The 27698-nt window shown below is 45.3% G+C and overlaps 1 protein-coding gene across 1 annotated transcript; it reads left to right on the top strand.

Moving 5' to 3' along the window:
• Nucleotides 1-232: 232 nt before the first annotated feature.
• KCNMB2 (potassium calcium-activated channel subfamily M regulatory beta subunit 2) lies at nt 233-27698 on the top strand. Its single transcript, XM_063131952.1, has 5 exons — nt 233-332; nt 650-769; nt 9769-9918; nt 17740-17935; nt 26124-27698. Exons 1-5 carry the CDS (start codon nt 316-318, stop codon nt 26406-26408), a joined length of 768 nt encoding a protein of 255 aa, XP_062988022.1. The 5' UTR covers nt 233-315; the 3' UTR covers nt 26409-27698.

Raw genomic sequence — 27698 nt, 5'->3', positions numbered from 1 at the left:
TCTCCCTCCAGTAGTCATGGAGCACCTGGTCAAGTTGCTATGACCTGCCCGCCCCGCCCTCCCCACAAAGCCGGGCCAATCAGAGGGACCTCCAGAAGGTGGACTTTAACCGCGGTTTAAAATTAACCACAGGTCTGGTAACGGCTGAGCGCATTCGAAATACACAGCCGTCCCAGCGTAATTGTTGGAAAGCGTTTGGTTGCTTGGTGCAAACAGAGGCGTCTGTCGGGAAGCTGCAGGGAGAGGAAAGGCCTGCAAAGACTAGTGGAGAAGCGAAATGTTCAGCAGGGTTATTTAACCGTGACTGGGCTCGCAATGCCAAAAAATAAAAAGTAAAACACCGCACTTGAGAAGGCAGCGAAATGAGGTTTTGTTAAGTCTGATAGAAGTTGGGGCAGAGGGGAGGGGAGAAAGGAAACAAGAGAAGAATAAGGGCTGGGGATCACTTAGTGTCAAGTGAACCTCCTGGAAGGGAAGAGAAAGGTCATCACCATTGGCTTGCACATCATCTGAACGCCACCTTCCAATGGAGCATGGCCCGCCATGTGTTTGATGAGGCAATCGGGATTAGGCCCTTGGGTTGCACTGCTGCCATGCGGTCTGGCAGGTTTCCAACACATCGTGACGAAGACTATCTGTTTCCTCTTAGGTCCTACCGGCATCCCTCCAAGACCTCCACGGTAAGGAGAGGCAGTGGAGACCAATCCTCTAAGATGTTCATTTGGACCAGCGGGAGGAGTTCCACATCCTACAGACATGACGAGAGAAGGTACGTGGCGTCTGTGTTGCTGTAAAAGCCTGCTCAGACCTATTTGCATAACAGCAGTAATACACTGGCTGCCCTTGAAGGCGGGCCGGGAGCATGGAGGCCAAGGAGAAACTACGCTGCTTTTTTGTCCTGCAATTATGAAAGTGATTTCGTAACCAGCACCTATTGGCTAGTACTGGTGACGTCAGTGCTGACTAGCAAGACACTCCTTCCCTTCTTCCATGCCCACACCATTTTGAAAAGTCATTTTTAAAGTTTATTTTGTTAGTTTTAAATTTCAGCTCACTTTTTAAGAGGCAGAAGATCCCTGCTCTATAACTGCTTAATAAGTTAAACTGATCTGCTGTCTATCGCCACAGTAATCCACATCCATGCACAGCCATTTCAGAAGTGTTTTCTTCAAGGGGGATTTTGTTTTGCTTTGTTGTTGATGGGAGGGGCTGTTCATGCCCTCTCTTTCTCCAACACTGCAAACCATCTGTTAAGATGTAATTGTAACGGTATTTGCATGATAACAGAACTGAGTCTCACCCAGAAGAGGCATGGAAGCCCACTAGGGATCTGCCTGACTATTTTGCCACATTGGAAAAGGTCTAAGTTGGTCTGATCCACACCAAGCTATATTTCGGGAGGAACATGCGCTTCTGTTAATAATTGCATTATTTATTATTATTTACTAGTAGGGGTCCAAAAATGCAGTCAGCAACTTGCCAGTGAGAAACATAAATCTCTTTCTAGTAGCACTGGAATGGCTGAGAGAGCTCCTTCTCAGAGTTTTCTTGTCACTGGACTTGGAGGAAGGAGGTGTCTTTCTCTTTACTCCGGGGGTGGGTGGCAGAGACAGAACACACACACACACACACACACACACACACACACACACACACACACACCTTTTCTGACAGCAACAGGAGGTCAATCCCTCATTTCACACCAGACTCTGGAGTATCCTTCCCCAACCTGGTGCCCTCCAGATGGCCATGCTGCCTGGGGATGATGGGAGTTGTAGTCCAAGACATCTGCACGGCGCCAGGTTGGAGAAGGCTGTTTTGGAAACTCTCTGAAACAGCAGGAGTCTTGCAGCACAAAGTAAGGGACTGTGCCCCCTCCCATTGGCCAAGTCTTCTGCACATGCCAGAGGACATTGGTGGCGCCAGTGCTGGTGCCAGTAGCGCATGGATGAGGCCTACCAAGGCTGACCAAAATGCATGGACCCTTGTTCACTGACAAAAGGGCCAGCACATTTGACAAGTGGCAGATGAGACAAGAGTTCCAGCCCTTCCCAGCTCTGCTCCCCACTCTAGTGATGGATGAGAACTTCATTTCTCTTCACATATCATGCAAATGCATCCCATTCGCAATGCCAAGGGGCAGGTGCGAGCACGAGCGCTTTTTGTGGGGGGGGGAGAAATGTTCGCAAATTCTCAAATTTGCAGTTGTGTTCAAAAAATGCATTTGTTTCTTTTAACGCGCACTCCAAAACAAGCATTTTTAAACAAAAACAAAGCAAATCAGCGTGTTTTCAAGCTATGGTCAAATGTAGGGGGAAATGGGCACTTTTGAAAACTGCGCACAAACAGGTGCACTTCTCCCATTAGAATGAGCTGGAAAAACAGGTCAAAAACAGGAGTTTGATGAAAAGAACTTCCAAGTGATTTCCAGAGAATTTAGGTGAGCTCCAACATTGCTGGTTCTCCAATGCCTGCCTCCCTCCGCACACTCTCATCTCCCAGTGCAGCCATCCCTGCAGACTGTGAGGGTAAAGGGATATAAATGCAATAATAAATAAAAATAAAGACTGAGTCATTTTGCTATCTAAGGCAGAGTAGCAAACATCTCCCAACACCATTGGGGCATAGTATCAAAGGCCAGTCACGTTATTTTGGCATCTGACCCTGGAAATCCCTCAAGCACTTCTTCCCCTCCACGGCAGTAAAAACTGCAATAATAATAATAATAATAATAATAATAATAATAATAATAATAATTTAAATAACCAATAATTTGCTGCCCTTTCATGACACCCCAAATCAGCTGCCTGCAGCAGCTTCCCTGCTCTGCCAAATAGTAGGGCCGGCCCATCTCAGGCACTAAGAATTCAGTTCGTTCCTGCCTGCCTTGCCCTCATGTGTACATACCCGTTCTGGGCTTTATTGCTCATGTGGGACTGCGAGAGGAAGACGGGAACTGGCATTCGTCTATATAAATGCTGTCTATTCGCCCTGGCAGGATGCTTCCGGGAGGTTACAATCAAAATCCCATTGAAGTCACATGACTAATTAAACAGCTACATCCAGCAAAAGGCAGTTCATAAAACAGCAGACGGACAGCAGCTTTCCTGAATGGGATCTACACTAGTATATGAAACGTTGTTTTTACTGTCATTGAACGTTTTGTTTTTGAACGATTTAAAACATAGCAGTTTTTAAAACATTTACTTACTTTTCTCTTTCCGTGGGAATGCATTCCTTTTGGCCACACTAAGAAAAGAAATCTGTTTGTTCTTTTTCCCCGGCTGCCAATTTCCCCTCCCACTTCCTCTTCTCTCCGAGAATCCCCCACTTACAAACGATCCCGCAGCCTCTCAAAAGTGAAACTGGAAGTGGCTTGAAAGAAGAGGCTTGAAAGAAAAAAACAGCTCCAACTTTGGGCGCGGAAATTACATAAACATGCCCCCCCCGCCCCCGGAATGCGATTGGCTAATTAAGAACCACAGGAAACCCATTTAATACGATGAAATCAGCCACATCATACCAAATAGAACGACTTATTTCAGAGAAGTTCAAAATAAAAACCAGAGAACAGACAACAATAAAACGTCACAAACTGAACATCAGGTGGCAAAATACTACCAAACGCACACTTAAAAATGGTAAGACACGTTCTAACTTGACTAGTGTAGATCCCCTCCTGGTCCGCTGCATCAAAGGCCGCTTCAAATAATGAAGTCGTATGACCCACCTTCTAAAGCTAAAAGGGAACAAGGTGAGCCTCCCTGATCTGCTAATGGAGCCATCACTGAAAAAGCCCTGTTCCTTGTAAGTATTAGCCTGCTGTTGGCCCCAGAACAAGGCCTCATCAGATGACTTGAGCACACAGGGATATTCCTTCAGAGGAAAACAATACTACCTCTGGGCTTTTGATACCTTATGTATTTCCACTTTCTTTTCTTCCCCCACCCCCAAATACAAAGCCGGCTTTAGGAGTTCAGTTTGAAGATTACTGCAGCTTTTTCACAGGAAACCCACCTTGCAAAGCCTGCCTTAGAGTTCTTTTCCATATTCATTCACACCTTCCTTTCCAATTTAATCAACTAGCTCAATTTACTCTGGTTGCCATTAATCCTTTTCACACCTGCACCATAGAAAACGCAACTCTGCTGGAATGACACGATATAATGCACTACAAAAATTCCAATACAGTGTATAATGCTAGACTATAAGCCAAAAATCAATCGCGCCATCATTTTGAATGACAGATACAGTAAACTAAGTGAGCCTCGACAGCCACAGAAGTGACAATTTTGTTTAATTTCATTCAGTCATTGATTTTATTGCACTTAGCAGTTGCATAGCAGATGAAAATGAGAGGATTCTGTTTTGTTGTGTTTTTAACAGTACCAAGCCAAATTTGGCATGGCGGGCTTCTCAGAAAACTAAACTCAAAATTAAATTCTTTCTGTGAGATTCACCAGGGTTTTGGAGGCTTCCTATTCCTAACACCTGGCAAAAAGCTAATGGAAAGTCACATAATCCTCGAAACCCAACTCTGGTGGTGCAGCTTGCGGTTCTGTGGCAGGAAGAGATGTGCGCAGTAATGCGCTCGTGTGGCTTTTTTGGATCCAAGATGTAGCACGGTGCAGAATTGATCTGTGGAATTCACTGCTATAAGACATAATAAATGGCCACTAGGTTCGGCACCTTTAAAAGGGACTAAAGTACAAACTCAGAGCGATGAGGTCTATGATTCATCCATGTCTATTAGTCAGAAGAAGTCAGCCATGGAATACCGGGTGCAGGGGAACAACTGCAATAAAGGGCTATTGCCATGATGCCCTGGCTGTGGGCTTCCCAAAGGCCTCTGATTGGCCGCAGTGGTAAAGAGGATGCTGACATGGATGGACCATTTTCCAGCAGGGCTGCAATTATGTCCTTATGAATTGGAAGGGCAAACACATTCTGGTAACTTTTGTTGCCATACATAGGTGTCAGGAGTGCTTGATTTAGGGTCCGGTCCTATCAATCGCACCCTCGATAGGAAGCCTCCAAATCTGGGAGTCTTCTGATCATCCAGCACAGTACAACAGAGGCAATCTTCACCTTCCTGCGTCCTGCCATGCATATTTTTGCTAGATGGACTTTTTTAGCCCATCTAGCAATAGTGCTTCAGAGGGGGAGGTAACGAGGCTGGCAGAGGCTCAGGATAACTTGTTTCCTGGCCTCTCCAGTTTCTCCCCTCCCTGCCACCAGAACATCCCCTTTTTCTCCTCTTTGAGGTTGAGTTTCCAACCTTGGAGGGCAGCTTTCACAGTTCTTTCTGCGCTGGCTGTGACGGGGAGGGGGCAGTTCTCTGACTCCCCCTTCCAAGGTCGGAGCTCAGTGGCAGAATCCCCAGTATCCTATGGCCCCTCAAACACTGCCCATGGGCCACAGGATTGCTCCCTCTGACTACTAAACGCAGGGCTAATGTACACACTATGTTAAATATGTAGTATGCAGTCAACAATCCTAACCCTTTTTTTTTTACCTTCAAGTAAACGTGGAGGGCCCCAATCAGGATCAGGACAAGAATGCACAAGTAGGGGAGGTTTAAACTTCCCACCCAGCTGGTTGTTCCTCCTGACTTCACACACACACACACACACACTGCATGGGGGCTAAGAATGGAATCCAAAGGGAAAGGCAGGCAAGAAATAAATTTTTTATTATTATTATTATTATTATTATTATTATTATTATTATTATTATTGCAAGAAACAAATTAATTAAAGGCTCTTGGGAGCTCCCAGTCCCCATCCCCAGAGGAGGCTGCTCCCTTGGCATCCCTGATAATAGCTGAAATCCTCCCCTATTTATAGGGTGGTCACTTGTGAATTGCCCCAAAAGAGGAGATGTATCACCCAAAGAGAGAACCAAACAGGATGCCAATTTGCATAAAATTTGCCTAGGCTAATTTACATATATAAATGCAAATTTACAAAGGGTTATTATGGTTTAAATAGAAGTACAGTACATCTCACCAGAGACCGGAAGACTAGGGCCGCATCTACACCAAGCAGGATACTGCACTGTGAAAGCGATATATAAAAGGCAGGAGCCACAGGACTGCTTTATAATGGTATTGAAGTGCACTGACAACTGTTGGGGCCCATTGAGGGATTCCTGCATTGAGCAGGGGGTTGGACTCGATGGCCTTGTAGGCCCCTTCCAACTCTGCTATTCTATGATTCTATGATGCATACCATATGCCACTTTCATACCACTCTATCCTGCTTGGTGTGGCTCCTGCCTTTTAGATACCGCTTTCATAGCGCAATATCCTGCTTGGTGTAGATGAACTGTAGGACCAGAGGAACTGTGAGAGGACAGCTCAGTCTGCTGCTGTCCAGGTGATGTCGATGGGCAGCTTTAAGGCCCTTTAGCTCTTCCTTCTGACGGTCCTTTATCTTTAAACCAGACTTGGGCTGGACAGCCCTTCAAATGGAGGAGGCTTTCAAACGGAGGACTGTCCTCAGCCCTTCAAACAGAGGACTGTCCTCCGTAAAAGCGGACATATGGCCACCCTACGCCTGCAAATGAGGTGCAGAAATGGAGCAGGGGCATTTTGCCCTAACCCTACACACATTCTCATAGAGGAGTATGGTGGAAACTCGCGTCCCCTAGTTATCAACTCGGTGTTCCAAAGACCTCCTCCTACAGCTATTTTGATTAAATGCTTTTCTTTCATTTATGTATTTGTTAATTCAAACGTATAGCTTGCCCAATCCAGAGCGCCCACGGTGAGTATCAGTAGATCAAATACTAATAGATCCTACTAAAACAGATTTCAAGCAGCTACAGCCTAATGACCACTAGATCCCAATCCTTTCTGACCCCAATCCTCTTCTGGCTTCCTGCTTCTCCAGCAACAAGGCAAAGCCCATCTCCCTCCAATCCCACAGCCAGAGCCCTTGCTCCCTCTGTGCATGTTTCCTGCTCTTTGCCAACCGGGTGGCCAAACCGTATGTTTCGGGGTGGGGTAGGTTTGGCTGAGGAGCTGCCAGTTGCAGACCCCTATGTAGACACTCAGCCCATAGGCTTCAGCTTTGCTTCTAAGGCGTTTCATTTCTGAGATAACCAATCAACAGGTTACTTATAGAGACCGCTCGGCTCCACAGGGCCAAACCAGACATAACTGTAGCACAGGCATCTCTTTAAACACGGGTCTTGTCAACAGATGGTTTCTTGCCTGTTAGTTCATCTTTTCATTACCGTTTCTCTGTTCGTTTCATGGCTCATAGACTCCCGTAGAAGGACGCTGGCAACCCCTTTTCAATTAGCAATCTTATTTCTCGATCTTCCATTTGAACCACATTTGCGTCCTGGTGACACTGCTGACTGATTGCGTCGTGCCCATTTTATGTCTACAGAATGACACAACTTATGTCGCGCGATGGGCTAATGTTCCAGAAACAGCGTGTCAGCTGCTGCCTTTCCTGCCTGCTCTCCTTTGGCGATGATGCGCGTTCCGATAGTGAGCCATCACAGTTAAATACATTTTGATAAATAGCCAGCGCCAAGTGATGCTTGCTTATTCTTTCACATCATTTCTCTGAACGCAATTAAGCTTGCCTCACACCGTCCAACATAGGTTGCAACAACAAGAACAACAACAAAATAAATTCCCACGTAGCCAGTGGAAATAAACAATCTTGAAAGGATTTTGTTTTTTTCCTTTCCACCAGGGAAAATATCAGCAATTTTTTAAAGACTCTGGTATTTTGTTTTTAAATGAATTCCAAGACATCCCTAGTAACTAGCAGTAAATTGGAAATGAAATACACCAGTCTGGTGGAGATAAGGGAAGGGAAAATGTGATGAAAACTAATTATCATAAAAACACGAATCACCCAAATAATCATAAATATCTTGGCCACAGTCCTATGTCAATAAAAGCTGCAATCCAATGTGTACTCTCCTGGAAAGAAATCAACGAAAGACTTATTTCCAAGTAAACAACTTGGGGCCAGGATATCTAGCGGATCGCCTTCCCCTATATACACCAAATCTGCCTGAAGTCTTCCAAGGAAGTCTTGTTGATCATTCCATGACAAACAGTGTGATGTCAGACAACAGCACATAAGCAGTTCTTTTCGGTAGTGGCACCCACTCGCTGGAACACTCTCCCATGTGTGGTTCAAGAGGCAGAAACTGTAGTTCCCTTCAAACACCCCCTGAAAATGCATTTGTTCATCCCAAGAGCTGTATTCCGGACCCTGGCATGATATTATTCCTGTAATCTATGTCCTGCCTTCTGTATCAATATAAACTCAGGGCAGCTCACAAGGATTTAAACTACAACAAAATAGAATAACAGAACTAATCAGAGCAGTAAAATAGGAATCATTAGAACGCTTCTGTCAGTTTTAAAATGCACTAAGAGCCGGAACCAGAAACAAAACAAAAAATCCCCACTGTAATAAAATTGCTTTCAACGCTCACCTAAATGTGGGCAACAAAGGGAGAAGCTGTACCGCTTTCAGAAGATCACTCTGCAATATGGGTACCACTACTGAAAAGACTCTAACCCTTATCACTAGGACAAAGAGAAGAGTCTTCAGATGTGGAGAGATGTTTCCTGTTGTATTTGCTTGGGAAGAGTTGAATCCTAATATTCTGATCCCAAACCACTGCAAGCTTTAAAGGCAAAACCCAGCACCTGGAATTGAGCCCAGAAATAGATTGGCAACCAGTGAAGTTGCCAAAGGACCAATGGAATATGAGTCAATTGGTTGGCATCATACAAAACCCCAAGAGCTGCATTCTGGAGCATTTGAAGCTTCCAAACTTTCTTCAAGGGCAGTTCAAGGTAAAGCACAATACAGTAATCCCATCAGGACATTCCTAAAGCACTGACAACTCAAGCCAACTTTTGAGGATTGTAACGTCAATCGTGTAACGAAGTTTACTGGATACTCCCATAAAGTTCCCCTGGTGTGGATGATTTAAGGTAGGGTGACCATATGGGAAGGAGGACAGGGCTCCTGTATCTTTAACAGTTGCATAGAAAAGGGAATTTCAGCAGGTGTCATTCCTATGCATGCAGCGCCTGGTGAAATCCCCTCATCATCACAACAGTTAAAAGTGCAGGAGCTACGCTAGAGTGACCAGATTTAAAAGTGGGCAGGGCACCTGCAGCTTGAACTGTTGTGATGAAGAGGAAAATTTCCCTAGGTTCTCCATATATACAAATGACACTTGCTGAAATTTCCTTTTCAATACAACTGTTAAAGATACAGGAGCCCTGTCCTCCTTTTCATATGGTCACCCTATTTAAGGCAAGGGTGGTCAATTTGTGGCCCTTCTAAGGTTTTGGCCTTCAACTCCCATCAGACTTGCCGGTATATAGCCAATGGTGAGGGATCATGGGAGTTGTTGGCCAAAAACATGTTACCCACCTCTAATATAAGGATTGCAACCTACAGTCTACTTCAGGTTTTGCAGATCTATTCCTCTAAAGCTGAAATATTTCCAGGCATACACACACACACAAAAGTCCTCCGAAAACATTTCACGCTATTCATCCTCTTGTGTATTTTGGATGTCAGTGGTTTTTCCCTACCAGGTCCGAGGAAATTGTTTAGAAAAACATCAGCTGTGGAAAACTCAAAGCCCTGATCTCCCATGAGACAGGCCTTGGCAGTGGAGCAGTCAATCCTTTCAGAGGGTTTATTGATTAAGTGTGAACTCCACATAAGAATGTATTGTTTTCAACCTCAGAAATATTTACCAAAAAATCAGGGATCATGATCTACTGGACAAAAGGAAAACAGTCACCGCTCTCAAAGCAGGAGAGGACCGGGCGATACTCCTTGGACTGACAATGATGGTGTGCTCCATTATGATGTACTTCCTCCTGGGAATCACGCTGCTGAGGTCATACATGCAAAGGTAATTCTTCTTTTCCCCGTGTATAATATTGTTCTAAGCGCAGCTGAATCGAAATGCAAAAAGAAAACACTGGACCTTCGGGCCTAGAAAGGAAGAGGCTGCCAGAAATATTTATTCCTTTCATTATTCCATTCAGTCTTATTATCCAAAATGTTATTCATTTTACTATTCATTTGTTAACATGACCTCTCTTTTTTTGGTTATTCATATTCAGGGTGGGTGTTTTTGTTTTTGTTTCATTTTATCTGTTGGGTGTATGAATGGCAGAAGAGGGGCTGGTTTGAGAGGCCTCCTTCTCAAAGCAGCCATTTTGTTTTCTTAGAATGGCTTGGATGCTGCATCCTTCCGGAACATTCTGAGCTGGGAGGGACTGACAACTACCACCCCCCAAAAAATCACATTTTCCCAATTGTCAGCCACCATTTCCCCCTAGAATTCCCTGGGAAGACACAATGTCTAGGACAGTGTTTCTCAAACTGTGGGTCAGGACCTTGGCCAATATTTAGGTGGGTCTCAGTAATGTGTGCATTATCACACCATACACCCTGCAAGGCAGATGTGACAACATGGGTTGGTTAGAGAACAAGGCTAATATTTTAAAATAATAATCTATATAAAAATACATTAGTGTAATGGTTATTACTAGAAATCCACCAGGCTGATTTTGCAAATTTTTGTTTTAAACTGAAGCATGAGCAGTGTAGAGGTGCAGAAAATTTTGAAAGTTCAAAGAAGTTCAAAGCTTGAGCTTTAATAGCAAAACAATAAGTTTATTTGCTCCATGCCAAATGGTTCAGTGCTGGTTTATTTGCTCCGTACCAAACACCACCTCATTTGACATCATGTGTTTTCACTCCGGTTACAAGGAAAACGGCCAAACATACTTTCATCCAATCATTTTCAGACTACTAGTGCCATGGCAACACAGGATTTACAACAACAACAACAACAACAATAATAATTTTAAAAACTGGGAATAAAGAGGAAGGGGTTAAGAAAGGAGGAAGTGAAAGTAAAAGCGAAAGAAGAGGAGGAAAGAATCTGACAGTTGAGAATAGGGTACAAGTTAAGTGTGAAAGAAGAAGGGGAGAAGTAATGATAGAAGATGGGTAAAAAAAAACTTTGAGAGCAATATGGGGGTAGGGAAAAATATAAAATAAATAGTTTTCTCTACTTACAGCAGGGGTCCATAACCTTTTTGTGTTGGAAGGCATTCTTGGAGTTCTGAGAGAGAGTTAGACGTCATTCAGAAGACACCTTAAACCACAGCTTTAAACATGGTGGTTAAGCCAGAAAGCCGTGGGCACCATGTTGGAAACCTCTGGAGCCTCTAGATCAGCAAATTCTGCCCAAATGGGAAGCCTGAGTAATGATACCTCCAAAACCACTGTGTGAATTTAACTTGAGTAAAGCTGAATTATGGAACTCCCTGCTACATTTTCAGAGAGAGATTAGATATCAATATAAATGATATCAGCAATTGCCAGCTGATTATGGCGAACTCTGCTTCCATCTTTACCCCTTTGTGACTGGTGGGCCTGTTATTTTCAGCTTTCTCAAGCGGGCCCTGGGAGTAAACTTTGAGGACCCTTGGTCTAGGATATCCTAGGAAAATACGAAAATAAATTCAGTTCCTGTATCAATGAAAGAAAAGCCACCCCATCCACAAATCAACCGTGAATGGGCAGGAAAAAGATAACAAAACCAAACGCAGTTGTATGCAAGACATTTGATGTGTAACAAATGAAAGTTGAACTGAATGAGTTCCATTTAAAATGAATGCACACCCTGTTATCCATTTCACACAGTTTTATAGGGCCAAGCTTTAATCAGCTTCACTGTAAATTAATCATCTAAACTTTGGGTGAATTTCTTTCAGACAAAGGGATGGATTCAGTTTCGAAGAAGTGCGTGAGGGATGCATTCCAGTGATGGGTGGAGTCAAAGGCAAAAGGGGGCAGGACCAAAAATACAAGCATATTTTAGCTTAAAGCTTTTAATGCCAGTTATTTATTTATTATTACATTTATATCCTGCCTTTTTTCCTCCAAGGAATCCAACATAACATAATCCTCCTCTCCATTTTATCCTCACAACAACTATATATAAAAAAATGGAAAGTGCAATACAAAATCCAGTGGTGGGGGGAAAGGGAAGGAAAAGGGGAGTAACCAGGGTTACCATACTGGCATCCAGTTGTACTCTTTGTTGAGTCCCTGAGGCAGTATTGTCCTTAGGATGTAAATCCAGAATATTTCCCTCCTTCTCAGTTGATGGTGTAGCCTGGTCCCACGTCCCTGAATTTTTTCAGTTATCCAAAAAGTCAAGTCCTTATCCTCATGCCCCATGTCAAAAAGTTCTTTAACAGAGGCACTTGAAGACCTGAAGATGCTGCTTTTATGTTCACAAATTCAAGTTAATAACATAAGAAGAACCACGCTGGATCAGACCAAGGGTCCATTTAGACTAGCATTCTGTTCGCACAGTGGCCAACCAGTTGTTGACCTGGGACCTTCTCACCAGAATGGTTGTCTGGGACAGGCTGAGAGGCAGCATGTTCAAGAGAAGAAAGGAACTCCAAAGAGCTCTTGTCAGTGAGCCCGTGCTGGGATGTGGGCCCTCACCATGCCTATCCTTAATGTCAGCCCTGTTGCCATTTGGGGGTCCGTTTTTCTCTTCAGTTTCCACCCTAAATTTATACCAGACCTGAATGACTCAGGAGGACCCATCTATTGTGTCTTTTTAAGTGGCACAAGAAGCAAACCAAGCAGCTTGCTACAGAAACAGTACTGAGCTCCTCGTGAGGGGATTTAGTGTTCCGGGCCTAGCTTCATATATATGATCGCCTACTCTTGTCGTTGTTGAGCCTTGGATTAATCGGAGCAGCAGAGAAATGAAAAGATTTTGCAGCCTTTTCCCTTCGCAGTATGGGTTTCTGACTAATATCCATATCGGCTAATCTGCGAAGTCCATAAAATACTGAGCATCTATCACTGCAAAACACTGCCACCGCCTAATTCAGCAGGGAGCAGCAGCAATAAGCAGCAGCCTAAAGAAAACATAAGCTTTCAAATGAGTAAGATAACATAAAAATGAATGGAAGTTTAATTTGTGCAAGAGACCAAGCTATTTTACAGCACTTTGAGGTGTTATTTTTCCTTTCCTTCTTGCGTAGAGCTAATACCTTCCTCCTCACAAGTGGAAACCCTGCTGATCTATCTAATAACATTGCTAGGAGTGAGATATTATCAATTGTATTTCTTGTAGCTACTTCGTGTAATTTTTCCCCAAACTTTTGGTGCTTCCCTTTTCAGTGAAAGAGCAGAAGGCTTGGTCTGTGGCCTGTGATTCATTACATGTGCTCTAAGCATCTCTTCCGCCTCAGCCAGGCTGCGCAGGCCCTGCTGTGTATTCCTGGGCCTAATTTACACCTGGGCCTAATCTACACCAAGCAGGATATTGCACTATGAAAGCTGTATATAAAAGGCAGGAGCCACACCAAGCAGGATAAAGTGGTATGAAAGCGGTATATGGTATGTGTCAGTGGGCCCATTCCGCTATAAAGCAGTAGTGTGGCTCCTGCCTTTTATATACCACTTTCATACCGCTTTCATAATGCAATGTCCTGCTTGGTGTAGATTAGGCCCTACAGACCATTCGCAATGGAAGAGGCATGCTCCCGAAGTTTCCTTGCTTCCAGGATTGCCCTTCACGAGGCACACAGGACTATTCCCTCCTGCAATTAGAGGAGTGCCATTGTGTGCCCCGTTACTGGGGTTCTGCGTGTGTATTGGTAGAAGTGGGTGGGGCTAGGCAGATGGCTATTGGGCACAGGATATTTTTTTAATTACTCATGAGGGATGCGCATGAGCGCAGATATGCAGCAACACATGGGGGGATAGGAACTCTGTTGAATACATGCTCCTGTGCACAGATTTGTTTGTATTTTTTTAAAAAAAACACTCGGTGGTTAAACATGCAGATACCCATGCACACGCCCCTCACAGCTAATTGGCTGTTCACTGAACCCAGAACTCATGACGAACACCAATGACCTCGCAAAGGGGGGACACACTGCAAACGTTCTTTGCAATGGAAGTGAGAAAGCCGGAAAAAACGTGACAAAAGCAGCCAGGGATATTCCGGTAAAAGTGAAAGTTGGAGACAAGATCACCGCGGGAGCAGCTGAACATCATGTGGCCCATAAGTGACGACTACAATACAATCCTGCAATAAATGGCTGGTGTAGACTCCCCCCTAGAGTTGCGCTGAGGCTAAAGGGAGAAATTATAAAACCATAATCAGTTTTGGAGATGCATCCCATACTGAGTCAGTTTAAGTCAGCCTTTCCCAACTTGCTGCTCTCCAGATATATTGGACTTCATATGGGGGTCCCCAGATTTGGGGGTGGGAGGGTTAATGGGCACATTGGGAATTTTGAGAGAATGTCATCAGTGCTCTCACAAAATGGCTGCCATGGTGAGCATGGCCATTCACAAAACACTCCTTTCCCTAAAGTGAAACTGATGAGCCCAAAGAAAAGTAACTTGCCCTGAATAACCTGACAGAAGTGGGGTCTGAGGTAGAAAATACAAAACCACTCTTTTGAACTCAAATAAAACCACTCTTTTGAACCCAAATCAAGATGGCACTTCAAATTTGCAGCATACCAGCCACCCAACTTAAAAAAATAAAATAAACAAAAATACCTTCAGAAATAAAATGAAAGTCAAGGGAGGCAGAGAGCATGGTGGGCACCAAGGGAGGTATCCCCAGGCACAATGGTGCCTGTGGGCACCATGTTGGAGATGCCAGAACTAAAGCATTGATTTGCTTACTTGCTGTGGCTTCCAGATCCCGGTGCACATGAATGATGTCATACAGGAGGCCCATGTCGCAAATGACAAGTCCAAGCCTAAAGGTTTTCCCCTCATCCTCCTGCCCCATAACTAGAGTAAGGTTTCTTTATTTATTTCTGCAATGGTTAGTAGGAATCATTGTTTGCCTCAGAAAGAGTTAATTCTTTGGCGAGAAGCCGGATTAGAAAGCCAGCGTGGGGTATTTCTTTACATTTCAGAATCTCTATCTTGTCAGGCACTCTTAATTATACATCCCCTCCAATTACAGTTAAGGTCAAATTACTCTTCTGGAATCACTGGCGATGTTGCAGCCCACACACCGACCATGAATATCAAAGCAACGAAGTAACCTGAAATTAATTGAGCCTGACAACACTCTAGAGAGATAGAATATTGCAGGCAACATGTTTTGATGGCTTTAACAAGGGAGGGGGGCATTAGATAAATTTGTGGCCTATCAATCAATATTACCTTTGCCCACTCAATAGAGCTTCCATGTTCAGAAGCAACGTACCAGTGAATTCCAGATGATGAGGTCATGCAACAGGAGAGAGCTTGTATCTTCATATTGCTGCTCAGGTGAACTAGAGAAGCCTGTTTCGCAAACATGTTTGCTGTGTAAATGGACCCTCTTTTTGGCAACTTTTCATACATTTGAGAGAAAGAGTGCTAAACTACACACAAATGGCGGTGGGTGGGGAGAGTGGGTACTCCTGTTGCCAAGACATCAGTGCCGTAGGCCATAGCTAGATGGGGCGAATCGCGGGGCAATCCCCGGGATCGTCCCTGTACGTCTACATGACGCACAAGAGATCCCAGGATCAGGGAGAGATGATCCCTCCCTTGCCCCGGGATCTCACCCTCCCCTTTAGGCCCGGTTTTTCTGTGGTCTCGGACTGAACCCAAGACCACGGAATGTGTGGCCGGGCGCCACGGTTTGTCCCGGCTCCTCGCGGTTCCTCGCAAGGAGCCGGGACCTGCACACGGGGTACAGAGCTCCTCAGGAGCTCTGCGCCCATTGGGGGTGGGGTGGGGGGCGCAGGGGAAATAAGTTTTTTTTTAAAAAAAAACTACCTTCTGCGCACGAGCGTTCGTGTGCATCTTCCCCTTTAACAAACAACAAAATGGTGGGTGCGACGCCTCTCCGTCTGAGGTGAACGCCACGTGTGAACAGAGGGGGAGATCTTGCAATAAAAAAATTGTGAGATTTTCACCCCTCCGTCCCGCTAGACCAGTAGGTCTAGCTAAGGCGTTAGTTACATCCAGACTAGACTACTGTAATACAATGTGGGGATGCTTTTAAAGACAGGTCATCTTCAACCAATGCAGAATGTAGCCACCTGGTTGCTTGCAGAGGTGACCACAGCACATAACCCTGATTCCATACCAGCTACACCAGCTGCCAATGACCTCCCGGGCCCAATTTCAAGTGCTGTTGGCCATGCTTAAAGCTTTGAGCCAGGTTTTTTTTAATAACGAGCTACATTTATATGAACCTGCCTGGGCCCTAAGATCAGCCATAGAGGAGGATCACATGCCTACCAGTGAGATCTATTGGGGTGGTGGGCACATGAAACAGGGCCTTTTTTGTGATGGCACCATCTTTGTGGAATGGTAGTCTGCAGGTTGTGCATATAGCTCCCTCTGTGACTGTTTTAAGCAGGACTTAAAGACCTAGATGTTCCAGTCTGCTTTTAAATGATTTTCTATTTTAAAAATTTGCAAATTGGAGTTGTTATTTCAAATGTTTTATGCAGCAGTTTTAGTTCATTGTATTTTATATTTTATTGTGGTGTGTGTGTTTTAAACATATCCTTCTGAAACCACCTTCAGGAGACTTTGCCTCAAAAGGCGGTAGAAAAACTTTTAAAATAAATGTATTCTTGTTGTTGTTGTTTGTTAGGCATTCTTCAGCCATAGTTCTCAGAATGGCTTTCAGAACAAAAGCATAAAAATACATTTCAATAACAATGCAAACAAATCACACCAGTTTAAAAAGCCCTCAACAAATCCAAGAGGCCTGGGCACATTAAAACAAAAACTTTCATCAGCATCCAAAAGGAAGATAAAGACAGGGTCATGTGACCTTCCTTCAGAAGGAAATTCTAAAATTGGGGTGCCAAAACTAAAAAGTCCCTGTCCCAGGCACAACCCCTTATATCAGATGGTGGGCTGGGAAGAACTCAGAGCAGGGTTTCTGAGGCTGAACTTCAAGTTTGGGCAGGTGATCCCTCCCTCAGGTACACAGGCCCCTCAGGTACACAGGTTAGGTACCCAGGGCTTTAAAGATTAGAACCTGCACTCCAAAGTGTACTCAGAAAAGGACTAGAAACCAGAGGACCTGTTCCAAAACTGGCAAGGTGTGCTCCTTCGCGTCCAGTCCCGGTTAATACACACGCAGCTGATTTTGTTTGTGAATAGCTTGTTTGTGAATAGCTTGTTTGTGAATAGTCTTCAAAGGCAACCCAAACTTACAACATATCGCAAGATCCTACTCCATTCTTCCTCAATCTGGGGTCTTCCAACATGTTGGACTATAACCCCATCAACCCCAGCCATGCTGGCTGGGAATAATGGGAGTTATAGTCCAATGCCTCTGGAGAGCTCCAGGTTGGGGAAAGACAGCCATGATGACTGGGGGGGAATCTACACTACTGCTTTAAAGCGCTTTATAACAGTTTTGACAACTGTTGGGGCCCAGGACACACTGCATATACAGGTTTCAAAACGTTTTCAAAGTGCTTTAAAGCACTTTAAAAGCAGTAGTGTAGATCCCCCCTGGGAGTGGTCCAGCCTGCTGCCACAGTTTTAGCAGGAAGGGCTCTTGCTAAGATTGGACAATTCTGAAAAAGACCAGTGTCTGGAACCCTCCGCTAAAAATGGCGTCCCAGTCCTTTTAGTCCTTTCTCTGAGCGTCCAAACTCTCATGCTTTCACTCTCTTTCTCTCTGTTTCCTCGCCAGTGTTTGGACGGAAGAGGCACAGTGCACGTTGCTCAACGCCTCCATCACAGAAACCTTTAACTGCTCCTTCAGCTGCGGCCCAGACTGCTGGAAGAACTCTCAGTACCCTTGCTTGCAGGTGTACGTCAATGTATCATCTTCGGGGCAAAAGTTCTTACTGTACCACACAGAAGAGACAATTAAAAGTAATCCTGAGGTAAGGACAAATTCCATAGCAAATCCATTTTCAAAGCAAATGGACCGTGTGTTGGTGGATAATTCTCAGAGCTGCTCTGTATCTCCAGATACAGCCTTTTAGATCTTAAACCCCATGCAGATGGGATCAGTTTATCTTTCACACATTTTGATTCCTGGGAACGTTGGGTTTTATTTATTTATTTTAAGGGACGTTTCTAGCCCTCATCGTTATAAATATGGAGTGGAAGGTGAAGAGCGTGGCTGAGAAAGGGCCCTGATGGCCAAGAGCACCCTACTTCTGTGTTTTGCACAGTGATTTGCCCCTCGGTCAAGACCTCCCTTAACATCCCCTCTGCCATTACACCCTGTGATTCCTCATTGCCTTTTCCCGCCATGGCATTTTTATTTTTATTTTTTTGCTAAAATGAATAAGTACTCAAGATTCTGAAAATGCTCCACTATCAGATACAGGCTAAAGCAGAGTACTTGTGCAACTTTATGCATCGCCAGCACATTTGCTTGAACATATTTTCACTGGGCAAAGTTTCCCATTTTCATCTTGTCCACACGGATTGGCAGGAGCTCTCTGGGATTTCTGGCAAGGTTTTTGCAGTGGAGGCTGGTGGCTCTGATGTCAGTGGGGCAGTGAATCTGCTCCAGGTGTAGAGGAGCTGCCCCAGGCACTGAACCTATTGCCAAAATGTTTTCCAGCACCTTGGGTAGCTGCATTAGAGTTCTGATTGGTTCTGACTGAAACCCAGAGCGGATTTATCGCCCCGCTGTCATCGGAGCCACCAGCCTCCACTGGGTCTTTCCCATCTCCATCTGGAAATACCAGGATGGAGCCTAGGACCTTCCGCCTGTTGAGCTGCAGCCCTGTTTCCTTTCATACTGAAAATGAAATGATTATTACAAATGGAGAGAGAGGGAGGGAGAAAGAGCTTGTGACCCGTCCTCCCAAGCTGTGCCTGCAAGTACATCTGTGCCAACTCTGCATCGTTGCCGGGCGCATCACACCTGCATCCTGTAACGTGCAGTTTTTTCTCCGGACGGCTGTTTGTCTTTCTTTATGTAAAGGGGCACTGGAGGTCTCTCGACTTTGCATGGATGACATTCAGGCAAATATGTCTGTTCATTATCAGGCTTCAGTCACTCAGTGATACAACAGTCCTCGTTACGTAGGGAATTTAATTGCCTGAGATAAGTCGTAATCAGATAGCGGAGCCCAGATCCCAGTGATTGCCATCAGATGTGCCGTTGCAAATTGCCAAGCAGAACAAACGTGCATAACGTCCCGTTTCATGATGTTGTACTGGCACACAGCAGGTCGTCTGCCCCACGAAAAGCACGTATGAAGGCCGGAGGTCATTTTTAGGGCCTTTCCAAGCAGTTGGATGGTTATGCAGTAATAGGTCAGTTGTCATACCATGGTTGCAGCAGCTTCAATATCTAGGGACAGTGTGGTGTAGTGGTTAAAGTGTTAGAATAGGACCAGGGTTCAAATCTCTGCTTCACCATGAAGGTCTCTGAGTGACTTTTATAGAATCCTAGAATAGTAGAGTTGGAAGGGGCCTATAAGGCCATCGAGTCCAACCCCCTGCTCAATGCAGGAATCCACCTTAAAGCATCCCTGACAGATGGTTGTCCAGCTGCCTCTTGAATGCCTCTAGACCTCCCTAGGTAATTGGTTCCATTGTTGTACTGCTCTAACAGGAAGTTTTTCATGGTATCCAAACGGAATCTGGCTTCCTGTAACTTGAGCCCATTATTTCGTGTTCTGCACTCTGGGAGGATCGAGAAGAGATACTGGCCCTCCTCTGTGTGAGAACCTTTCAAGTACTTGAAAAGTGTGATCATGTCTCCCCTCAGTCTTCTCTTCTCCAGGTCTAACATGCCCAGTTCTTTCCGTCTCTCCTCATAAGGCTTTGTTACCAGACCCCTGATCATCCTCGTTGCCCTCCTCTGGACCCCCTCCAGCTTGTCTGCATCCTTCTTGAGGTGTTGTGCCCCAAACTGGACACAATACTCAAGATGAGGCCTGACCAGTGCAAATAGAGGGAAACCAGTGCCTTGCATGATTTGGAAGCTATACTTCTATTAATGCATCCCAAAATAGCATTTGCTCTCTTTATTTTTTTGCCAGTCACTACCTCTCAGCCTAGCCGAACTCACAAGATAGTTGTGAGGATAGAATTTGGGAGTGGGAGAACTCCCTGGAGGGTGGGTGGGATAAGAGCCTTCAGTGTGGTGGCCCCCTTTCTATGGAACTCCCTGCCTCTGGAGGGCAGGGAGGCGTCAACACCGTGCTGTTTCCGGCACCTCCTGAAACTTCTTTGTCCCAGGAACCCTTCCTTAACTGCCCAACCACGATTTTTATTGGTATTTTATTTTTGTTTAAAGTGTCTGAATCTTTTCCCCCACTAGTGGCAAACCAACTGGGGGCAATTTTGAGTGAGAAAAAATGCCAGGCACGAAGTATTTAAGACGCAGTTTCTTCCTCTCACACTTCCTCGACTTACATTTGTAGCCCCCCAATACAAAGCCTTCCGGTATAGAGGCTGCTTTAAAACAGTGTCCAAGAAAAGAGGACACCCGGCTGTGTGAAATGTCTTGTTTGGCCCTTAGCTACAATGCTACATTAGCTCTGCAGATCTGGAAGAGTTTTGCCTGTTTTATATTCACACTTAAAGCCTCCCGTGCGGCACTTCCTCTTAATCTAATGCAGGTACAGTTAATGCTTGCTTGACTCAAGGCTGTTTTACAGGTTATGATTGCCTCTCTGGGGTTTTCTGTATATATATTTTCTCTCCTGCATACTGTTGTGCAGACTGAATCCCCAATCAGTTGTATTAAACGCAATGGCCCTTGATGGTAATACTTTTGTTTCTGACCGAGAATGGAATTGAAATAGTTGGACCTTAAAGACCTCTCAGTTTACCAAAGCAGAGCCGTTCCAAGGCAGAGCTGGTTTGTAGCCTTCTCCCAGATGAGAATCTTCATACCGAGGAAGTGGCTGGCAACAACCAGTATGGACTAATGCTGCCATTGGTTCCCACCCCTTCTGGGCCCTGCCTACTAGCCAATTTCCAGGGGTGGAGACTTTGCTGTAGGACGACGCCCACAATTCCCAGCCAAGCATGGCCATTGGTCACAAAACTACAGCCCCATCCTTTCCGGCCTTCTTCTCCTCACTCAGGCATTTTTCTTATATTGACCATGCTGGCTGGGGATGATGGGAGTTGAAGTCGAACACAGCTGCAGAGCCTCCAATTGGGGCAGGATGCTGCAGAGCCTAATGTGACAACGCACAGCTGACAAACACACAGCCCATCGTTGCTTGTGATCATCGCATAATCATATGATCATGGGATTATAATCATAATCATAATCACGTGATCATCGTTGCTTGTGATCATCGCATAATCATGGGGGCCTGGTAGAGATTTGAATCCAGTACCACATCACATTGATCCATAAAAATATGGGAGGTGTCCAAGTAAAAACAGAAGTCCTCCAAAGCAGACTGAGACCTTCGTTAGATGGGGTGAAATCCCAGTGCGATCCCCGAGATCATCCCTGTGTGTTCACATGATGCACAGGGGATCCCGGAATCAGGGAGGGATGTTCCCTGCCTTGCCCCGGGATCTCGCCCTACCCTTTGAGCCCGTTTTTTCCACAGTCCCGGGCTGAGCCCGAGACCGTGGAATGTGTGGCAGGGGGTCGCAGTTTGTCCTGGTTCCTTGAAGTTACTCACGAGGAGACAGGACCCACGCATGGGCCACAGAGCTCCTCAGGAGCACTGCGCCCATCGGGGGTGGAGTGGGAGGAGCGGGGAAAATACTTTTTAAAAAAAAAAACCTTACCTTTTGTGCACGAGCGCTCATGAGCATCTTCCCCTTTAAGAAAAAACAAAACAGCAGGCACGACACCTCTCCCTCTGAGGTCGTTGCATGCCGTGTGTAAACAGAGCGGGGATCTCACGATAAAAACATTGCGAGATCTTCACTCCTCCGTCGCGCAATAACAGGTAGGTCTAGCTAAGGCCCAAATCTAATTTGAACCTTTCCAAAGCTTCATCAGTGATTTGGGGAAGACAGAGACACAGACAAGTGAGCCTGTCTTCATGACGCCACTTTGCCGCTCCTTCCCCCTGAAACCCTGCAGTATTGCTGCTGTGAGGTGGGGGCAGGAAATCCCTATGGCAAGAGGGAGTGCAGGGTTTCCCAGCAGTCATCCGAGTACTGGAGCGCACCTCCCACCCACTTCCTGGCTTCCAGCAAACAATCACCGGTCGCCATCTCCCAGTAATGCCCCCGGAGCAAGGTCACATGGCAGAAGGGCCGTGGTGACCTTGCTTCTTTGAAAAAAGTCGGACAAAGTCCCCGACCTTTCCAATGCACAGCTTTGAAGGAAAGCCCCCACAGTGGCTGTGAATGGTTGGCTGTGTCGTATAACTGATGCAGCGCTGATTCACAGCCACCGTGGGGCTTAGAAGACATTTAGACAGCCCCAGTGTGTCTGAAAAAAATAATAATGATCCATTTCTCCCCAAGCTCTCCATATAAGAAAACGCCCTAGGTGGGGAGAAGAAGGGGCAGGGTTTTGTGGCTCTGTCTTTTAATCCTAGTGAATTATTTTGCCAAGGCTTCAGGAGAGGGATGTTGAAGTAATGCATCAAGAGAGATTGTTCCAGTGTTCCATGTACTTTGCTAGTTCTCTCTCTCGCAGAAGCAAGAATGTAGAAGAGTTTTTTTGGTGGAGGCGGTGGAGGTTCTTCTTGGCTTGTGTGTTCTTCCTAAAGTTTTCATTCCTTACCAATTCATAACCTAACCATTCCACAAAATGTAAAGGCTGCTCTTGTAAGGGTCCCTCTCTACAGCTATCATTCAGAAACTTTGCAGGCTTCATGAACTCACAAAGGACAACTATGCCTTCAAAATTTTATCCGTCTTAACAAGGAGTTTAAAACTTTGTCAGCAGTTCCCTTTAAAAAAGAAAGAAATGTAAAGGCCCCTGATCTTTTCCTCTGAACTTTGCAGCTCCTCAAACGAAGCTGCTATGCCTTCAAATGTCTTCAAATTCTGTCAAAACACAAAGACAATTGTGGATTTCCAATGACAGTCAGTGGGAGGAATGAAGCAAAATCCAGATTTGAACCCAAGTCTAATCAGGTGGGCACATGGCGGGGCGGGGGGAGCTTTTAAACCATCCCACAACCTATGGCTTGTTGCAAGGGTTGTGGGGTGGTTTAGAAGCCACCCCTGCTGCACACCTCAGCGGGTTCGTATAACATCCAAACCCGCACCACGTCATGGGTAATTAAGGGAAATGGCGGTCACACAAGCAGCATGCGTAGGGTGGGGAAAAGAAGCCACGGTGGCTTGTTTTTTCCCCCTGTGATTGTCTGAACCTGGCCTGTGTGGGACCCCCTTTCTCAGTGGGCTGCCCTCTTTCTCACCAGCTCTTGCTGCTGCTCCTCCTCCTCGCTGTTGCTACTACCCACTTACTTGCTGGACAGTGAGCAAGCTGCTGTTTTCATGCTGCTGTTATTCACTTCTCTGTCCGTCCGTCCGTCCCCTAGGCCAGACAGAGAAAGCAGATGAGAAAGGAAGTGGTGACGAGGAGGAGGAGGAGGAGGAGGAGGAGGAAGGGGGGGGGCTTTTGACAGCCAGGCCCCTGCTGGCCTGTGGGCCTTGGCAGGTGCCCTGTCATACCAACCCTGATTACCCCAGAGAGTGAGTTCTTGCCATGTGTTCCAGGGCTTCCATTTAAGCCGACAGCAGCACAGAAAGACATGGCACTATAGTGACTCCCATGCAAATTTTGAAAATGCAGCATGAAAACATGTTGCCCTAAGTTTTAAAGGTATTCCCTTTTTTCCTCTAATAGCAAGGTAAACAGAAAGAGTAAAATGTTCTTGTCAGAGGCAGGCAAGAGCAGCTGATGGGTACATCCTGCTGTTCAACTTGACAAGCTGCCATCCATTCTGCCAGCTGGAAATACAGCCCCAAAGGAAAGCAAGCATGAACCCAGAGCCAGGGACTTAGCATGGGCCCCCTGGGATCCCGGTTGTCACATTCCTCTCACCTCCGAGTGAGCAGCCGTCTCAGTGCCGGTGATGTTACTGACACTGCTGGGGAGAGGGTGGCACTCCCATCCCAGAAGGTCAGTGCTAGCAACCCTCAAGAGGTCAACAGAGAACTGGTGTGACTGTTCCGGCTCACTGGTCACACCACCCTCGTGGAACTGGGCACCGATGTCTCCCACTGACTTCTGCCTCTCACGATCGTGGATGCAAGAGAACGCACTTTGATTTTCAGCACTAATTGGACAAAGACCTGCTAATCGAAAAGAGCTGTCCCCACCCCCATGTTGCCCAATTAGAGAGGGTTGTATTCATTTACCCTGAGATACCTCTATGACAAACACCTGTCGGAACCAGAGAAAAATAGGTGCCCAGTTTGATCTGATCGGAACCATCTCAGAAGGGTTCTATACGGCCTGTTCTTGGGCATAGCTCATCTCCAGGTTTTAAGACCTTTGCTCAGATTCTTGTCTGTACTATAACTCTAGTTGTTATACCTCTACTTTAAACTCCTACATTTGCTCTTCCCTGCTGCTATGCTGACTGATCAGGACTCGGGGAGATGTAAGGAGATCGAATTTGTCTTGCTTTCAAACTACCAAGCCAATCTTGTTGAAATATTTGCTTTGCATGCCACAAGGAAGTGAGAGCTTCCTGTTTTCATACTTCTTCTGTAATGTCTGGAGAAAGAACTTGTAAATCTTCCCAGGGGAGAGCGGTATGTGCCTCCAATATGGGAAGAGCCTGCATATCTCCCCACAGGTTTACTGAAGGTAAGCAGGTATGGACCTGGGCCCTTTCTACACCGGCCTTTTCCCCCAGGATCATCCCTGTGCTTCCAAATGATGGACAGGGGATCCCAGGAGCAGGAACGGATGATTCCTTCCATTTCCCTGGGATAAATGAGACCTCAGTTATGCTGGTTTTACCCACGGTCCCGGGACGATCCTGAGGACTGCGGGTGGTGTGGGCTTCCATCCCAGCTTCTTCCCTTCTCCCCGCAAGTAGTGGGGGTCAGCAGAGGGAAGGAGCCATGCTAGGGGGCGGGGAGTCTAGGGCCATCAGAAGTGGGGTGGGGAGCAAGATAGGGCCTTTTTTTTTGTACTTACTTTTGCACTGGAGTGCAAGTGCGCTCTGGCTCCTGGGTTTTTTTTTTTAAATGATGGGCACAACATGCGCAACATCCCTCCTCTTATACAGGATGTCGCGCTTCCATTTAGACACCCAGGAACTATCCCGGAAGCAGGTAAGTCCTGGATCGCCCCCTCCCTCTTCACCCTTAGGTGTAGAAAGGGCCCTGGTCAATAAGCTCCTAGACTTCCATTTGTAACAGTGATATTGTAGAACAAGAATATGGGGACCAGAATTCCAGCTGTGGGTATTTTTGGACTGTCCTTGAGGGTATGGTTATGGAGGCTGTAATGATGAGACACTGCACTTCAAAATTTACCACTACACCACACACACACACACACACACACACACACACAGTTAGCACTGTATGCTAACAATATTCTGAAGAGAAGCAGGTGTTCCTTTGAGCACAGACATGCTAAAAATCCTCCTCACCCAAAACAATCTCACAAAGTTGGGCTTGCTCATCTCCCCTGTAAGAAAAAGGGGGTGTTTTCCCCACTTCAAAAAAACCCAAAAAACTATTTAAACAGCATGATGTCTTTCAAGGAACTCTTGAAAGATTTTGTAGGGCACCAAACATTTTATTAGAGCAGTGGTCTTCAACTGGTCCAGACCTGAGACCCTTCTTGGACTCCCATCCTGCAACATGAGATCCACTCATGACCCACCAGTTGAAGACCATTGTGTTAGAGCAACCTTCCTCAACCTAGTGGCCTCCAGATGTTTTGGACATGAAGTTCCATCAGCCACAGCCAGCATAGCTAATGATCAGGGATCCTGAGAGTTCTACTGCAAAACATTTGAATGGGGAAGGCTGTACCAGAGATTTTTCTTCACAAAACTACCATTCCCAGGCATACATCAGGAGAAAAGCCATAACAGTTAAAGTGGTAGCCTTCTGCATCACTTTCGGAAACACCTTGAGCCTTCGGTTCAGCTGGAGATGCACTGTCTTTCCTTTTTCATCTGTCTTTTCCCCCCACAGTGTTCCTATATACCTAAGTGTGGCAAGAACTTTGAAGAGTCACTGTCCCTTGTGAATGTCGTCATGGAGAACTTCAAGAAGTATCAGCACTTCTCCTGTTTTTACGACCCAGAAGGCGTTCAAAAGAATGTGCTGCTAACCAAACTATACAGTTCTAATGTGCTGTTCCACTCACTCTTTTGGCCAACGTGCATGATGATAGGAGGGCTTGCTATTGTTGCCATGGTCAAGTTGACCCAGTACCTGTCCCTTCTCTGTGAGAGGATCCAACGGATCAACAGATAGAACTGGCAGTTCGCTTTGGGGATTGATTTACAGCTGAAATACTGTTGTTGTTGTTTTCATTCTTCACCAAAGAACCTTAAGTTTGTAATGTGTACGTCTGTTCTAAGTTCCTTATATTTTTATGAAGTAGAGCAATAACGAAAAAGGCTGTTCTATATGCAAACGGGATGCTATTATTATGCAGGTGATGAAAGAAGGATTTACCGTTTGCGTTGGCCGTCTACATGATCTTGATTTATGCTGCAAATTAGTACTTCTTTTCTTCTTCTTCTTCTTCTTCTTCTTCTTCTTCTTCTTCTTCTTCTTCTTCTTCATCTCCTTCTTTTTCTACAGCCAAAATAGGGCTCAGTGTGACCATTTGCCAAGCCTTGTCAATGAATGCATCAACATTTCTGCACAAATCCATTTTGGAGGGATGTATTACATTGCCACATGTGTTTTCATATGAATCATTTAAGTTCCACTTAAGCCAAGAGGTGGAGGGAAAAGGGGTGCAGAATGGAAGGAAATTAGGAGACAGGTAAGAGCATCAATTTGGTCGGCTGAAGTGAAACCAAGATGGTTGCCTTTATCCAGAAATCTCTTGCAGGCCTGGAATTCCCAGCTGCCTCCTCCCCTAAGACCAAAGGGTAAACACACAACATCAAGATGTGCATTGCTGCACATTCAGGCCCCAATCCAGAAAACATTCATCACACTTAAATCCCATTGAAAGCTTTAGGATAATTTTGTCATGGCTGATTTTAATGGGATGTAAGCTAAACTTGTTTTCTTTGGATTGGGGGTGCGGAGGCTCAAAATTCTGGATTGGGGCAATAGTCTTTATGTTGTCCTCATGCTCGGGTAAGTTTTCCCTTTTGGCATTTTAGATATCTAGCAAAACATTTATTTACCATATTTTTTACTCATGGATCCTTATTTACCACAGCTACAGCCAAAAAAGAAAGAAAAAAATTCCCACAAATCTAAAGAATTTGTCAACTACTTTTCATTTTCTACTCCAACCTGAGCCCTGTTGGCAGCGATGGGACCAGAAAACACCTTAAGTACAAGTTTATTATGTGCATTCTTTCTTGTATTTGCTACCATATCACTGTAAAGAAGAACTAAAAACACACACACAGTCAGCTATTTTTTCATTTTTTACTTCCAACTATTTTAGATTTTTTTACTGGATATTTAAAAAAAAGAATACTAGACAAGAAGACAAAAATGCCTATTATACCTAGTGGTGTATTGTAATACGAATATGTTATATTTTATTATTTCTTTTATTAACTGGAAAGTAAG

Source organism: Elgaria multicarinata, chromosome 8 (genome assembly GCF_023053635.1).
Source record: "Elgaria multicarinata webbii isolate HBS135686 ecotype San Diego chromosome 8, rElgMul1.1.pri, whole genome shotgun sequence".
NCBI lineage: Eukaryota > Metazoa > Chordata > Lepidosauria > Squamata > Anguidae > Elgaria > Elgaria multicarinata.
The sequence above is the reverse complement of the archived record's forward strand: the minus strand, read 5'-3'. Positions and strand labels throughout refer to the sequence as shown.